The sequence below is a fragment of the Tetrahymena thermophila genome (assembly GCF_000189635.1).
Source record: "Tetrahymena thermophila SB210 genomic scaffold scf_8254360, whole genome shotgun sequence".
Classification (NCBI taxonomy): domain Eukaryota; phylum Ciliophora; class Oligohymenophorea; order Hymenostomatida; family Tetrahymenidae; genus Tetrahymena; species Tetrahymena thermophila.
In genome coordinates, this window is record NW_002476144.1 from 1 (window position 1) to 17704 (window position 17704).

Genomic DNA, 17704 nt, shown 5'->3' on the forward strand with positions numbered 1-17704 from the left:
ACCCCAACCCCAACCCCAACCCCAACCCCAACCCCAACCCCAACCCCAACCCCAACCCCAACCCCAACCCCAACCCCCAACCCCAACCCCAACCCCAACCCCAACCCCAACCCCAACCCCAACCCCAACCCCAACCCCAACCCCAACCCCAACCCCAACCCCAACCCCAACCCCCAACCCCAACCCCAACCCCAACCCCAACCCCAACCCCAACCCCAACCCCAACCCCAACCCCAACCCCAACCCCAACCCCTTAAATATTTTGCAAATAATAAAAATATTTGATTTAGTATTTTATTTTTACAAACAAAAATTTTTAATTAATTCATTTTTAAAAAATATATTTATCTAAAATTAAAAGAAGTTTTTTTCTTTTTAAGATTTACTTTAAAATAAAAAATCTTGAAAATAAATATTTGATGAAATAAGATTTGTAGAAATGTTACTGAATTATTTAGTAAAAACACTTGGCTAATAACAATATATAAGAAAAGATTACTAAAATTAATTATCGAAAACCTAGTTATTCAATGCTAATTAATATTCTAAGTATAAGTGGGAATTTAAAATTTTTGAAAGATTTTAATCAAAAAATTTTAAAAATTACATGCAAAACAGATTTTATTAATATAAATTTATAATTTAAAAAAGTAAATTTTTAAAAGATATTTATTTATTATGAGGTAATCCATTAAGAATTATTTAAGCACCTCAACCATGAATTCTTCTTAAGTTTCATCTTTAGGGAATTCATTAATTAGCAAAGATGGACCTAAATTAGTAATTGAAGGAAAGTACAACTATTTTGTTGATGTTTAGATAAGAGGAGATTAGCAGAATCCATACTAAAATTGCAACATAGGTGTTAACATTTACTCTAATAAAGATAAATCGATAGCAATTCCAGCTAAGTTTAAATGGTTTAGAATTATTGGAGAAAGTAGATAGTATTTGATGTAAGGAATTACATCTAATACTTATCAATGTAGTGGTCAAGATTTATTCTCTAAAATAAAATGTGAAGTTTATCCTTAGGAAGACGAATTTTCTGGCATCGCTTCAATTACATATGGAAATATAGAACTAGATCCTAGTGTTAAAATATAACTATAAAGCTTGTTAGGTACTGGTGGCAGTAAATTTTCAACAAATCTTCTTATAAATGAATAGGTAGGTAAATAAAAGAGATGCGTTAAAATGGACGTGTTCCTAAATATGGAGTTCATGAGATTAGCAATAAATGATTAATCAATTAAATTTAGATATTCTCATGATTTCCCATCTATTGAAATGAACTATTTAGATATTACTAAGATCATGATGTCTTTTAATTCAGAAAATAACGATGTTACAGAATAAATTTATTCATTTTTACACAGAAATAACGCTCTTCCTATATCTTCATCTTCTACTTATGCCTCTAATGAAAATATTACTATTGCAATTTAGATGGATTCGAGAACTTAACGTGATCTATTGTACTTGTGTCATAAAGCATTTTCAACAAAAAATTATCTAATTGATAATAGAGTAAATTTATTTAATTTAATTTAATTTAATAAATAGAATGCATTCTAAAAAGGGATATTGTCTTTTTTTATTTAAAATATTTTAAAATTCATATCTAAATTAGAATTTTTAAAGAAAAAATAAAAAATTTAAGCAAATACTTTTTTTAATTGAATGCCTAAAATAAAAATAGTGACTGACTGAAAGCTTACTCTTATTCATTTATTTTTTCAAGATTTTAAAAAATTTAGAAAATTCGTTAGAAGTATGGAATGATAGAAATTAATAGAATATTTCTCAAACAGATGTTTTTTTGCTGATGGAGAGCATAAGAAAGGAGTTAGATAATTTGATTAAAATAAACAAGTCCCTCTAGCAAGACAAAGAATATTAGATTGAAGAAAATAGCAAGCTTGAAGAAGAAATAAAATCAACTATAGAGATATATACAAAGATGATAGAGCAAATTAAGGAGTCATAGGAGGATAATTTCCATAAAAATGTTAATTAATCGATGATATTGGATTAGAGTCTCTAAGTTGTTTACTAAATAAAAGAGGACAACGATCTAAAAAGAAAAGTTAAGGTATTAATGACTGATAAGGAAGCACTTTAGAACAAAATTAAAAACCTTGAATTCGAAAATAATATGATGAAGCAGACTATGATTGTGCCTGAAGAAGCTCGCTCATAAATTTTACGTGCAACAAATTAAATTAGTATTAGTTATTTATTTTGATTGGCATTAATTCATTCATTTATTCATTTTAAAAATAAGAAAATTTAGATTTAAATTAGAGTAATATCTCATTATAAGAAAACGGATAAGAGTAAATATAGGAATTAAGAAGATAAATTAAGCAATTGGAAGCACAATTAAGAGAATAAAAACTCAATGAGAGTTTCAGTGAATTTAGAATTTATGAATAAAAATACAAAGAAGAAAAAATTCTTACTACAAAGTTGCAAGAAGAGATAGCTCTTTTAAAATAAGGATTTTAAACATAAGGAGCAACCTCATAAATACTAACCCAAAAATCTGACATGTAATCACGGATGATAGGATCTAAAAAGATTAAAGGAATAGCCTCACAAAGCAATATTCAAATGCCACCTTTATCATAAACTCTAAATGTTCAAGGCATTAAATAATCAAGTTCTAATTCAAATTAAGAGATTGAGTCATTAAAAAAACTTAATGACAGCTTGATTAAGGAAATAGAAAATTTGAAGAGAGAAAATTCTAATTTGTAGGTATAGGTATCGAGAATTAACTATGATAGCAAAAGCTCATAAAATACAGCTTAAAGACCTAATCATCTTCAAAATACTAAAAAACCTATTTAAATAAGTTCACAGTTATAGTCTCCTGTGAGCTAATTTAAGTTTGGAGGTTCAGATAATGCTAATAGCAACTCTAACTATCATAGTGCAGAGAAGAATTTAGATAATAAAAATTAATAGTAAATTATAAACGATTTGTAAACAGAATTGGAGATAACAAAGAACTAGCTCAAAAAAATAATGTAAGCTGATTCAGCTAGAAAAACATTGATAACATAATTTGACTAAACAACTAATGAAAATCTTTAAAATTAAATTATTTAAAAAGACATCACTATAAATCATCTACAAAAGTAGCTGCAAATGCTAAAAAATGAAAAAGACTTTAATCCAAATTAAGGTAATTTGGAAATGTCATTCTTGAATTAGTCTTCTATTTTAGAAGATGATCTTATACTTCCTACTTCTCATGGATAGTAAACTTTTAGATTCTATTAAGAATCCAAAGAAAAAGAAATTATAAATTTAAAGATGCAAATAGATTAACTCTAAAGTATGAATAGACAAAGTAATTTTAAGAAATAAATAATTTTTTTAAATATTAATTTTAGAATTTTTATATTTTTTAAAGAAAAAGAAAATATAATGGGATTGAGCATACTTGAAGACACAGAGGCTATAAAGTCAGAAAATGCTTACCTTAAAGCAAAAGTTGAGTCTTTGCAGAAAGAATTGCAAAATAAATTTAACGTCAAGCAACATTAAGCTGAGTTGGATTCTCTTTTATAGTCTAACAAGAAGCTGATTCAAGAAAATTCTGAGTTGAGTTAGAAAAATAGAAAATTAATGGATGAATTGGACATTTTGAAAAACTCTTCTTATTCTAAGATAGATCTTAGTGTAAAAAATAAATTAAATTTCAATTATTTAAAATTGTATTTATAAATTAATTAAGAATGCATACGACAGAGGTAATGAGATTGAAGAGCTGCAAAAGAAATTGGAAAAACAAACCAAAATAAATTAAATTTTGAATAAATAAATGAAAGAAATGCAAGAAAACCATGAATAAGTTATAGATTTACATAATTAATCCATGTCAAGTATTTTAAATCCTTAGTCTATTTAACAAAAAAACTCACTCGCTTCTCTGCTTGCTACAAACCAAAAAATAATTGAAGAAAATGTACAATTAGCTCAAATGAATAAAAAGCTATAAGAAGAATTAGATTCAATTAGAAATCCCTCACATTCACAGCTCGACATTAGTGTAAATATTTAGCAAATAAATTACTTTAAAGTTATACTTAAAATAAAATAATATATTTAATTTTTATAGAATGTCTATGAAAAAGCTAACGAAGCATCAAGTTTAAAAAGAAAACTAGATTAATAAACTCAATTAAATCAATTATTGACTGAATAAATGAAGAATTTGAAAGAAAATTATGAAAAGTTAATAGAATAACACTAGAATGATTCAATGTCTAATATTCTTCATTAGATTAATGGTGGTTCATCCCCATCAAAATCTGATTAGTTAGTTACTGTTATGGAAACAAATAAAAAGCTAATTGAAGAAATGGCATCTCTCTCTGATATGAACAAAAAGCTCATGGACGAAATAGAAATGCTTAGAAATATGTCACACTCTAGACTAGATATTTCCGTAATTAACTGATATTTAATTTATATTAATATTTTTTCATAAATAATAAAAATTATAATAAAGAGCACATTTGAAAGAAATGGAGACAATGAAGTTCTAAAATCTAAATTAGAAAAATAAACAGAACTGAATGAGGCTTTAATGTAGCAGATGAAAGAAATGAAATAACATTATGAATCTACTTTATCTTAATAAAGTTAATAAAATTAAGTTACACTATAAAATTAATAGCAGTTTACTAAGTAAAAATAACTATTCTCTGAATAAGTTAAAAAGCTAGAGGAATTATTAAAGAAGCAACAAGACAGGATTGAAGAACTAGAAAAGGAATAAGCTGATTTGTAGTTATTGTAAGCATAAAGAATGAATATGGAGTCTAAAGAAAAGCTTATGAATTAGAATAAGTAGTAGTTCGATCAACTTCTTTCTACTAATTAAAGACTATCAGAATAAGTTCTTAATTTATAATAATAAAATTAATAATTATAATAAGAAGTAGATGAGCTACGTAATCGTAGTATGTATCAAAGCATTATGACTGATAGAAGTTCAATTTAGATAGCCCATAACGATAGAATTGAATAATTATAAGAAGAAAACCGTATTCTTTCTGAGTAAATTGTAGCACTTTCTAAAGTTTAACGTAACAGTCTTCCTCCAATCGAAGGTAATTCTACTGTATCAAAGAATGAAGCAATAAAGTTACATGATCTTTAAGAATAAAATGAAAGAATATTGAGAGTAAATCAAAAGCTTTTAACTGAAAATTTACAAAAAGGAGAGAAAGAAGTGCATATGAAAAGAGAATTAGAAGATCTTAAAAGTAGAAGCTAACTAAGTATGTCCATGTCTTACATTCATGATGAAGAGGAGCAATCGAAACTCAGAAAAATATTACAAGAGCAAGTGCTTTCATATGAAATAGAAATTAAATAGGTCTAAAATGAATTATAAGAAAGTAAGAAGTAATTTAGCCATGAAAAAGAAAGCCTCAATAAAGAAATCCAATAGTTAAAAAATAATGCCCATTTACTCAATTAATAAGTCTAAGAGAAAGAGATCCAAATAAAATAAATAGAAAATTTAACTACCTAAAATATTTAAAAATAATATTAATATGAAAATGCGATCTTAAAAGCATAAATAATTTAACTCAACGAAGAAATAAGTCAATAGAAGTTAAAATGTGAAAATATCTCTAAGTAAAATGAAAATAGTTAAGAAATTAACTTGAATTTAATATAATTATAAGACTCATTAAAAGAAAAGGAAATTTTAATCATTAATTTGGAAGACTAAGTTAAGTAATTGCAATTGGAAAAAAACAAACTGTTTTAGAGTTCTGAAGAATTAAAAGTTATTCATTCTTAACAAGTTAACTAATTAAAATTGTCTTCTTAGCAATAATGCGAATAATTAAAAAATGAATTAAACACATAAATTTTAGACTTGTAAAATCAAGTAAATTAATTGCTTTAAAAGAATGAAAGACTTGCTAATTAGAATTCTGAATACATCTAAGATCAACAAGAAAAAGAGAATTTAGAAAGGTAATTAAAGGAAATGAGTGAATAAATAGAATAGCAAGAATAGGAAATATAATAATAATAGCAATTAATTGAGTTGTTGCATGAGCAAATCTAAGAAAAAGAGAATATTATATCTCAAGATCAATAAAAGTTTAACGAAGCCACTCAAACCATTAAATAAAACGAATAAGAATACTTAAATTTAAAAAAATAACTTGATGATGTAGTTTCTAAGAATAATAAGTTAGAGACTGAATTGTATGAAAAATCATAACAAATTTAAATCAGAGGAAATGAGAATTAAGAACTAATTTAAAATTTGTAAAAAAATAATTAATAATTAGAATAAGATATTTTGGATTATAAAAAGAAAGAAGATGAGCTTAATTTATTGATCAAAGATTTATAATAGAAAAGCAGTGAAAAAGAAACATAATTATAGATTAATTTTAATTAACTTGAAAGCTTAAAAATAGATAACGAAAAATTAAATACTACGATCGATTAGCAAAATCAAGATAATTAAAAGATAAATGCCAGTATGTAAGAAACTATCAATAAATTGTAAAAAGAAAATGAATAACTGTAAAAAGAATTAATGGATAAAATTTCAAAATTCTAAACATAAATAATGAGTTAGGAACAAAAAATTACTTAGAGTGATGAAGATTATTTGCTTCTATAAGAAGAATTGAATTAGTAAAATATTCTGATCTAAGACCTTTAGAATGAATTAAAAATATAATAGGAGAAAAACTAGGAACTTATCTTAAAATTGAACGAGTAATAAAGTGAATATGCTAAGTTAATTGAAGTTAGTGGTGAATCTGAAGAGAAAGTCAAAAAATCTCGCAAAGAATAATCTAACTTACAAGTTTCTTATAATGAAGTTTTAAATGAAAAAAATATTTTGTTATAGAAATTAGAAGAACTTCATTAATAGAGCAATATTAATTTAAAAAATTATGAAGTAACAAAGTAAAGTCTAGATTAAGTTATATAAGAGAGATAACAATTAGAAAATGCAAATCAAACCATGTAGAATTAGATTAAAAAATTAGAGGAAAATCATCTAGCATAAAGTAAGAACTACGAAGATTAATCTTAAAATTTTAAAAACTAAGTATCTCAATTAGAATTAGAATTAGAAAACGAAAGAGAGAGCAATAAAAAGAAAGTAGAATAAATTTAGCTAGGCTACGAAAATTAAATAGTAAAATTAGAAAAATAAATTGAAAGCTTAATTGGAGAAAAAGAAATTCTTATTGAACAGGTAAATAAAGTTTAAGAAGAAAGAGACATTGAAAAAAATGAGAATTTGAAAAAAATTGAGCTAAATTAAATAAACATAGAAGAAAAATAACAAAAAATTAATAATTTATAGGAAGAAATTTAGTAAAATTAAGAATAATTTATGTAAACTATCAAATAAAAAGAACAAATTATCTTAAATTTAAGAGTTTAAGTTGATGATATTAGCAATTTGCAAGAATAAATTTCTTAATTATAAGATGCTTTGTAAGAAAAGTAACAAATCATAGACTAAATTGAAAAAGAAAATATTTAACAAATTTATGAGGAAACCTTAATTTAAAAGAATGAGCTGTTATCTATCAATAATAAACTAAATTAAGAAAAGTAAGAACTTCAAAAAGCTATTGAAAATATAAATTAGGAAATTTAATAAAAATCTAATTAAATAGACCATTTATAGACTTTAAATAATGAAATAAAAACTGAACTAGAGTAGAAAAATGGAAAAATTAAAAGCTAAGAAGATCAGATAGCAGAAAATATTTAAAATATTTAAGTTTTAAATACAGAAAATAACTAGCTTAAGGAAGAATTCAGTCTAAAATTAAATGCTTACAAATCTGAAAATATTGAATAAATAAATTAATTGACTGCTGTCTTTGAGAATGAAAAAACATAATTAGAAAATGCTATTAAATAATAAAAAGAAATAAATCAAAACTTAGAAAATTAAGTTGTGAATTAAAATTAAAATATTATTAAAATGTAACAAGAAAATTAATTAATTCAAAGTGAGAGTATAGAAAAACAAAAGAGAGAATTTACTGAATTACTTAAATAACAAGATGAAAAGCTATTAAATTTAAGAAATTAATTTGAAGATTCTAAAGAAGAGAATTAATTACTAAGAGAATAAAATGAATAAAAAAATCAAAATATATAATAGTTACAATAAGAAATATAATCATTATAATAGTAATTAGATAATTTAATTAATGAAACATCAATTTTGAGAACTGAAAATTCAGAATAGATTTAAAACTTAAAGAAGGAAAGAGAAGAGTTTTTATTGAAAATGGAGTAACTGGTAGAAGCTATCAATAAATTGAAAAAGACTTCAGCGAATGACAAGTAAATCATGTAAAAAGAGCAGGAAGAACTTCAAAGCAAACTTGCTTTAGTAGTTAGCTAAGCCCAAATTAATGTAAACACTATTGATGAATTAAGGTAAACTAAATAATAACTTGAAGATTAAGTTTTGTTATTAACTAAACAAGCAGATTCTCTTACTTTATAATCAAAAATGTCTGAATCTTAATTCACCGAAGAAATGAAAAAGCAAATCCTTATCTTTGAATAAGAGAAAATTAATTTTGAAAAAACAATATCTCAACTTGAATAAAAGTTAGCTGAGAATGAGCTAGATTCAAGTAATTAGATTTAATTATTATAAGAAGAATAACAAAAGATTGTTAATCAACTTTAAGAATACAAAAATATGTACTAGACTGAGAGATAGCAGAATGAGCTAAATACATAGTCTTTGTAATAATAGTTTGAGATATGTGAAAGATAAAAGTTATAAATTGAGGAAATATAACAGAGACTTGAAGATATAGTTGAATAAAATAAGGAGACTAAAAATGAATATAATGAACTCTCTGTACAAAAGATGTCTCTTGAATAACTATTTGAAGAGTAAAGAGGAGAATTTATAAAAGAGAGTGATAGAAACTAAAAACTGGAGAATGCTATTAAAAATTTAGAAAGTGAAAACAAAAGCTTAAAAGACAAACTCGATAATTTAGATTAAAACTATTCAAATTAAATTTTGGAAATTGAAAATGAAAGAAATAAATGTTTGCAATACGAACATGAAAATTAAAGCTTATAAGAAAAATGTTTTTCTTATCAAAATAAAATAACTGAATTAGATGAAACAAAGAAAAGTTTAATTAGATAGTTAGAAGAATTTAAAATACAGATTAAAGATGAGCAAAGTACTGTTTAGACTTTAAAATTAGAAATTTAAAAATTAATTAAGTAAAATGAGGATCTGCAAAAAGAGAATTAAGATATTATTGAGAATTAGGTAAATGCTTAATTAGATATCTTAGAAAAGTAAAATTTCGATCTTTAGCAATTAGCATAATTTAACAATTAGATAAAAGAAGAACTTAAACTAAAAATAATATCGATAGAAGAAATGAGTGTGGTAATTGATGACTTAAAAGCATCAAAATTATAACAAGATAACTAAATTTAAATAATTCAATAATAACTTTAAGAAAGTGAGTAAATTAATTCTTAATTACACTCTTAAGTTGAAAACTATCAAGAAAATATTAAATAAATTTAAGATACTCTTGAATAACTCAAATAGGAGAAACAAGAAATTACAAATTAATCAGAATAAACAGAAAAAGATCTTTAGTTAGAAATTTAAAAGTTACTTTAATAAATTGAGGAGTAAAATCAAAACTTTTAAGTTTAAATCAATGAATTAAGCAATCTTGGTGCAAATAACAAATTAGTTATTTAAGAAAAATAAGAATTGTAGAAAAATATTTAAGATCTCAAAGATTAATTAAAAACAACTCAATCAAATAACAAATAAACTATTCAAAGTTTATAAGCAAAAATAGAAGAACTCACCACATAAATATGTTAATAAAATGAACTAAACAACTAACTCAAAAGCTAAAACCAATAAAATATTCATCAAATTGAAGAACTTAATATTAAAAATAACTTTTTAAATAAAACCTTAAAAGAGCAGGTCGAGTAACTAGAGTAAGAATTAAACTCAGTTTAAGAGAAATTGGAAGAAAAAAATAAAATTTCTAAAGAACAATAAAATTAATTTGAGGCTTTATAAGAAAACTGCGTCTAATTAAATTAAAAAATTTAAGACCTTTAATTAAATAAATAGAATTAAGAACATCAAATATAGTAACTTTAAAATTAATTGAATGTGTTTGAAAAAGAGAATTTGTTATAGAAAGAGTAAATTTCTGCTAAAACTAAAGAAGCAAATGGCTTAAGAGAGGAATTAGATGTAATAAATAGTTAGAAAAATTTAGAGCAAACAGAATCATCTAAGTAATTATAAGAGTTCTGCTAATAGATGGAAACTATAACTAGAGAAAAAAATCAAATCAAACAAGAATTAGAATAATTTTAATTAGATTCTTCCAACCAATCAAAAAGTGAGAGATAGCAAATTAATTAGCTAGAGAGTGAACTAGCACAAATAAAACAAAGGGAGCAAAAGTAAAAAGTTATTTTGGAAGAAAATAGCAAAAATCACAAAATAGAAAAAGAGGAGTTACAACAACAAATTAAACAAGTAAATTCTGTATTGAAAGCTGAATAAGAAAATTTCATCTAGAAAGAAAAAAGTTTAAATTAAGTGATAAAAGGACATTCTGAATAGATAGAATAATTATCTAATGAATAAAAAGCTTTGTAAAATTAATTAAACTTAAAGAACCAAGAAATAGCAGGATTAATTTTGTAAATGAAGAATAAAGAAGAACAGCAATAATAATTATCATAGAAAATAGTTTAACTTAATTAAGATATAAGTAATATAACTGAGCAAAGTAATATAAAGATTTAGAATGGTGAAAAGCTTATTGAAGAGTTATAAGAGTTAAATAATTCAAATCATGAAAAACTAAATGATTTAGAAAGTAAGTTAAAAGCTTAACAATAAACAATTAAAAGCAGTGCTTCTGAGTATTAGAAAAATATTAAATAATTGCAAGATAATTTGTAGAAGTAAACAAACGTTAATTCTGAGTTAGAAAAGCAAAATTAGGAAAATTTAAAGCTTATTAAATAAAAAGATAAATAATTGGAAGAAATAAATACTCAGAAAGAAAAAATGAGCTCATAATATTAAGAAGAAAAAGAACAATCTTAAATAATTAACAAAAAGTATCAACAATAAGACTAAGAATTAAAATAATTGCTAGTTAAATTAGAAAACTATGAAAAACAAGAATAGGAAATCAAAAATAAATTGATAAATGTAGAAGAAGAAAAATCTAAATTAATTGATTCATAAAATATTTTAGAAGTTAAAGTTTTAAATTTGGAAGAACACATTAAAAGAATATAAGAAGAGCATTCATGTAAAACAAAAGAGTTTGAGAATAAACAAAATGAGTTATTACAAAGTAATACATTGCTATCAAAACAAAGTGCTAACTTAGAAGATGTTTATAAACAATTTGAATTAAAGTAGAATGATTTATTAAACTTAATTTAACTCTTAGAGAAAGAAAAATAGGAAAAAGAGTCTGCAATTTAAAATTTGGAAGAAATTAAAAAGTAATTAATTAGTTAAAATAAATAAAACCAAGAAAAATTAAATTAAGCTGAAGCAGATTTGAAAAATCAAGTTTAGCTAAATAAAGAACTTGATAATTCTAAGATTTAATTAGAAAAAATGTTATCAGAACTCTAAAATAAAATCGAATAAAATACTCAAAATGCAAATAGCATGAAAGATCAATTAAAAAAATTACAAATCTAAGTTGACGATTAAAATAAATAAATTAACAGCGAAAAAGCTAAAGCTGATGAACTGAAATCAACTATTGAAAACCAAGTATAAAAAATATCTGAATTATAAAACAAAAACAATCAAATTAGCAAAGAACTTAACCAAGAAAAAGCAAGTGCATAGGATTTAAAAGAATAATTTAATAATTAAAAATTAGTCTTAGAGTAATAGCAAAAGGAAAATATAAACACCAGTAATAACTTTAAGGAAACAAATAAATAATTGCAAGAATAAGTCAAACTTTTGTAAAGTGAAATTAACTAATTAAAGTAACAAAACGATAAGCTGAATGATAAACATCAAAAAGAACTATTAACCTAGGTATCTATCTTAGAAGAATTGCAATCTAAAATTAAAAGTTAAACAGAACAAAGTTCTAACTATTAAGAATAAATTAAATAATTAAGTGATAAAAATATTTAAAATGAATAAGTTATTGATTAGTTGCTTTGCAAAAGCAAAGATTTAGAAACAAAATTCATCTTGGAACAGGAAGAGAATCAAAAATTAGTTAATGATTATGAAGAAAAGATGAATTAGCTCGAATTAGCTAAATCTGAAGAAGTTAATAGTCTGATAGAACAATTTAAATAAGAAAAGAGTCTTTGGAACGAACTTAAAAATGAAGAAAATGGTAAGATAGAAAGTGAAAGGAATGAATTAAAGACAAAAATGTTTGAACTGTTTGAATAAGTTAAAGTACTCTAGATGGTTGTTAGTGATAAAGAAAGCGAAATAAACACAATTAAACAATCTCATAAAGAAGAACTAGATTAAATATAATTAGAAAAGCAAAAATAAATAGAATAGCTAGCATAATAAAAGAGTAATCTAGCTTAGTAAATATTTGAATTAACTAATTAGCTATAAAAGCTTTAAGAAGAAATAGATCTCAACAGATCGTCTTACTCTCACAATTCTTCAATGATTGAGGATTGAAAAAGCATTATATAACTTGATTAATTTTTTAGACATAAATATAAAAATTAAGCTATTTATTTTAAAACTAAACCTTTCAATTAATTAATTTGTTTAAGAAATATATGTTTATTTAAAATTTAATTAAAAATCCATCCAATAAAATATAATTAAATACAAAAAATTATTTACTAATTTGAAGCTTTAGCTATTTAGTTAAAAAAACAAATTATTTTATTTTCATACTTTTTATATTATTTTTTAAAATTAAATTTTTCATATATTTATTTATAACAACAACAGTAGTAAGAACTTAATATAATAAATACCAATTCAAGCATTATAATAATATAAAACATAATAAACCTGAAGACCATTAACTAATTATAACCACCTGATTGCAACTCTAATTCAAAAATTATATTAAATCAATTATTTAAATATTATTAATTACTCTTATTATTATTTACGAAAAAATAAATACGCATATAATATCAACCCCCATTAGTTAAGACAATTTTATATTAAATTAGATGTAATAAACTTTTGGAAAAAAATAGGGAGAAGGGCTAGTTACCTTAATTTATGATGATCATTGTATAAAAAATTATATTTTATTATAGTATATACTTTTTTTTTGTATATATTTTGCTTAAAGTATTATATTTTATTTATTGTAAATGATGAGCAATATTTAATTCTTTAACATATAAAGAATTACACAAAATAAAATTGAAAATATATAAAATACTATTTTTGTAAATTTAAATCAATATTTATTCTTTTATATTTACAAAACACTTATTTTTTTAATAGAATTACTATTGAGATATTTAATTATCTATTTAAATAAAACTTTATATTTATTTTTATACTTTTTTTTGTTTTTTAAACATGTTTGTTTTACTAGTTTTAAACAATTCATATTGAGTTTATTAAAAAACCATCAAGGAGTATAATTTAGCAGACATAAATGTAGAAAATGAAAAAATCATCAATTGACTTTTAACAAATTTCAAGTAAACTTATGGAAGTTTCTTAAAATATCATTGAGCTCATTTAAGTGCTTAGATTTATTTCTGCTAACTTCACTAACTTTTTTGAATTATCCTAATTACTCTTCTTTATTTTCAAATTTTTCTATAAATGGTTATTGTTTGATGTACTTTTTTCTATCGATAATGTGCTAGATATTATCCTGCATGTTTTAGAGATTTGCAATGTTCTATTTAATTTTTATAAAGTTAATTAGAATTATTATTTTTAATAATTTAAAAATTTAACAAACCTGATATTTAGTTGGTACTTAAGTTGTCAATGTACTAAACTATTATTAAGTCTTTTAAGAAATTTACATTATTTATATTTTAATATCATCAACTTATTTTTTTTGATGTTCTTCCCTTTTCAGTTAGACATGAGAAAATATGTTCCTGCTAAAGTAAAGAATCTACTTTTAAATTTCATCTAAAATTTCAAGAGGGATTTGAATGAAATACTGATCTATAGCCTAATTTAAGAAATATTTTTGAAAATTAATAAAATTTATTTTATTTAAGTTACTGCAACAGCTTGGTTACTGAGTTTTTAGCTTTCAGGAATGTTGTTAATTTCTGGTATTTTTGGATTGTCCTTTAAAATTTATTAATCAATCAAATAGTTTAAGATTGCTGCTTTAGAGTTTGTTAGTGAAAGAGAAGTTTAAACTTAAATAGATGAATTATTGTTATCTTTTTGAATAAATGAGCGCAAAAGGTCATTGTATCCAGGAATTTTCTGAATTATATTACTGAATTAAATGTTAGAGTTATAGAGAGCTTTCAGTTCTTTTATATAATCAATTATTTTGGTAATTGAAACATCTATCTCATCAATTTTATTTCTTATTTCTACACTTTATTTGGATTAAATTTAATTTTAGTTATCTTTTGGTAAAACTGATTTAGAAGTAAAGTTCAACTCGTCAACAACTATTATTTCAGATATTTATTATTCGCTATTTTGTTTCATTTCTTGTATATTTTATTGATTTTTTGGGCTCTAGGGCATAAATATTTTATTTTCTTCGTTGTTTAGAGATCCTTTAGGACTGTTTATTGCACTAAAAGTACTACATTTAATTTTTTATTGCTATCTTTCTATTAACTCCTTTTATTTTTCTTCACTTTAAAAGCTGTCTAAAATAAAACCAGTTGAGTTGTAGGAGTCTAATTGCTACTCTAAATTAATATTAAAATATTATAAAATAAAAATTAGTTAAAAAGCTACTTATTTACCTCCATTTTAAGCAGTATTTTAATTATTTTTGAATCCATTTTTCTAAATATTTATTGATTTTCTCTATACTTTTGAAGACTAGTTACCTTAAGATAAAATCTTTGGATTAAAGAATATCTAGGTCTTAATCATTTAATTTTTATGCTTAAATTGATTTATCTTCTCAGACTTTATATTTGTGATAGCATCTTCCTTTGTTTATGTGATTTAGATTGTTTAGTCTTGATTTAATAGTTAATTAGGCAAAGAAGATAAAGAGTTATTGTTTTATTTAGTTTTAATAAAAATATTTTTGTTTTACTGATTAAAGTTGCTATTATTGTTATTGACAGCATTATTACACATACTAAGACTGTAGTTATTCTATAAATTTTTTAGATAAGAATTAAACATACCTTGATTAACTTAATCGCAAGGAATAAATTTTTCCATGGTTTTAAACTATGGTTTTAAGCCATTTTAGTTTTGATAATCTGATGATTACTCAGTTTGCTTAATTTTCTTCACTTAGTTAACACTTTTAGGATAGCAAATATTTTGAAGACTCTAATTGGTTTTTGCTTATTATTAAAAATTCTATTATTTTTGAGTATTAGGTATTATTAAATCCTACAATAAAGAATTTAGAGCCTTCTGTCTTGACATGAATTACATATATTCAGAATAAGATGGGATATCCATTTATTTTATCTGATCATTTTAACTTAGTTTAGATTTCTCCATTAATTCCAACAACTTTTAATCTTTTGTTCTTGAAAGATACTAAGCTTAAAAATAAGAGTTTTAATGTTTATGATAAATTGAGGAAGGAGGCTTTTGATATTAATTTTATATATCTTGGTTATTAACCTTAGAGCTTATTTTAGCTGATTAAATATTATATTCGATACTCTTTTTAGGAGAAAGGTTTGGTGTTTAAAAGGCTGTAGAAGTTTTTGTCCCCGTATATTGAATCTACCTCATTCTCTTATAAATTGGAGTTTGATTTAATTGCTAAACAACATCTTAATTATTATTATTTTTATTCTATGGTGTTGAAGGTACATCATATTGTTTAAATCTATCTTAACTCTTATTTGTTGTATGATATATATGAGGCTGAGAGAGACTCTTTTGGCTATGCTCAGTGTAAAAAAATTTGGAATCAAACCAATTTGAAGAGGTAAGAGCAGTTTGTGTACCATTTAAAGGAGTCAAAGTATGATAAGTGTTAATTAAGTGAGAACTTTGTATTTCCTCATTAATTGATGTATTTTGATTAGATTTAGAATAAATCTAATTTTATTCTAAGACGCTATTTCTACTAGGTAATTTAAAATTATTATACATGTCTGCTTTACAAAAGGACTTTGCTTGCAGTTTATTAGATAATAGTTTTTAAAACTTTTGAGATTAACTATCTCGATTGCTTTTTGGTGAAGAAGGAAGAGGACTATTTAGTTAGCTCATAAAGTTATTCAGTAAAACTTAAATTTTATGAAATAAATTATATGTTAAATTACAAAAAAAGAACTTGTAAAAGTAGCAATCTAACAAATAACATTTAATATTACCCAATCTTTTTAAATCACTTTATCACTTCTAAAAATTTATTAATTTGCAAAGCAGGAAGAATCTTTGAGCGATTTCAAATAACTTCTTTGTATCTTTAATATTTCTGACAAACTTAGAGAATCCTTAAAATTCCAATAATATTTTCAAAGTAAAATATTTGCTTACTTATATAAATTTATTTAAATGTGTAATCAATCTAAAAAAGTTGATTTGTTGTCTATTTTCAAATTACAGCTAAAAAATTTTTAATTGGAGAATAACATATTGCTTTCCATTTATTTAAATAAATGCAAGATTAATTTAAACGAATGTAATCAATTCAATTCCAAAGATATGCTTAAAGTAAAACATATAAACTGTAAAATTTTAATTTAAAATAAGCTCATCGCTCAATATAAAGTGATTTATTTGTATAAAATTAATTTCATTTTAGCAAGCTTTTTAAAATTAAAATAGAGATTTTTTCAATATTGAACCCTTATAATTTTTTATCAAAAAATCTCTTTATTTTTTTGATAATTTTTGAAAACAATAAAAATTAAAACTATAAACAAAAATAATTAATTATCTTGAAATAACTATTTATTTTTTTATTAATTAAAAGATATTAAATAATAAATTGCTTGATTTCTTAATAATTTTTAAAAAATAAAATTTATGAATTTGATATTAATCAATACAATTTTTTAAGATATTTAAATAAAATTGAATTATACTTTTAAATTATATATTATTTTAATACATAATTAATAAAATTGACTTATTTAAACCTAATATATTATATAAATTAACTAATTATCTCAGCAAAAAATTATAATGATTTTTATAATATTATTGTTGTATTTTTAATTTGATTAAAATGATGAAATGTGATTCTCAAATTTTATTAAATAAAAATATTACTTTATAATTACTTAATCTTAAAAATAAACTATGGTTTATCTTGGTGTGAAAAATAAATATATTTTTTAGTCAAAATGTAACTGAAATTAAATTAAAATTATCTACTTTTTGTTTAAAAAAGTAAAAACAAATATAATTTTGATTTATTTGTTGGTTTATTTATTTATTTATTTTTGTAAACATGGTTGTAAAAACAAATTAATAAAGGGTATAAAGTATTATAAGTATAATAAT

The 17704-nt window shown here is 22.9% G+C and overlaps 2 protein-coding genes across 2 annotated transcripts; one reads left to right on the forward strand and one right to left on the reverse strand. All coding sequences in view use genetic code 6, as the record gives it.

Moving 5' to 3' along the window:
- Window positions 1-678: 678 nt before the first annotated feature.
- Window positions 679-12757, forward strand: TTHERM_01164050 (hypothetical protein; the record flags this gene model as incomplete). The annotated part of the gene is made up of 7 exons (XM_001030048.3): window positions 679-1530; window positions 1745-2228; window positions 2288-3361; window positions 3425-3693; window positions 3749-4063; window positions 4133-4462; window positions 4526-12757. The coding sequence occupies 7 exons, from the start codon at window positions 679-681 to the stop codon at window positions 12755-12757; spliced, it is 11556 nt and encodes a 3851-aa protein (XP_001030048.2).
- Window positions 12758-13751: 994 nt separating this feature from the next.
- Window positions 13752-16462, reverse strand: TTHERM_01164060 (hypothetical protein; the record flags this gene model as incomplete). Its single annotated transcript, XM_001030049.3, has 3 exons — window positions 13752-13961; window positions 14025-14246; window positions 14300-16462. 3 exons carry the CDS (start codon window positions 16460-16462, stop codon window positions 13752-13754), a joined length of 2595 nt encoding a protein of 864 aa, XP_001030049.3.
- Between the last annotated feature and the right edge of the window lie 1242 nt (window positions 16463-17704).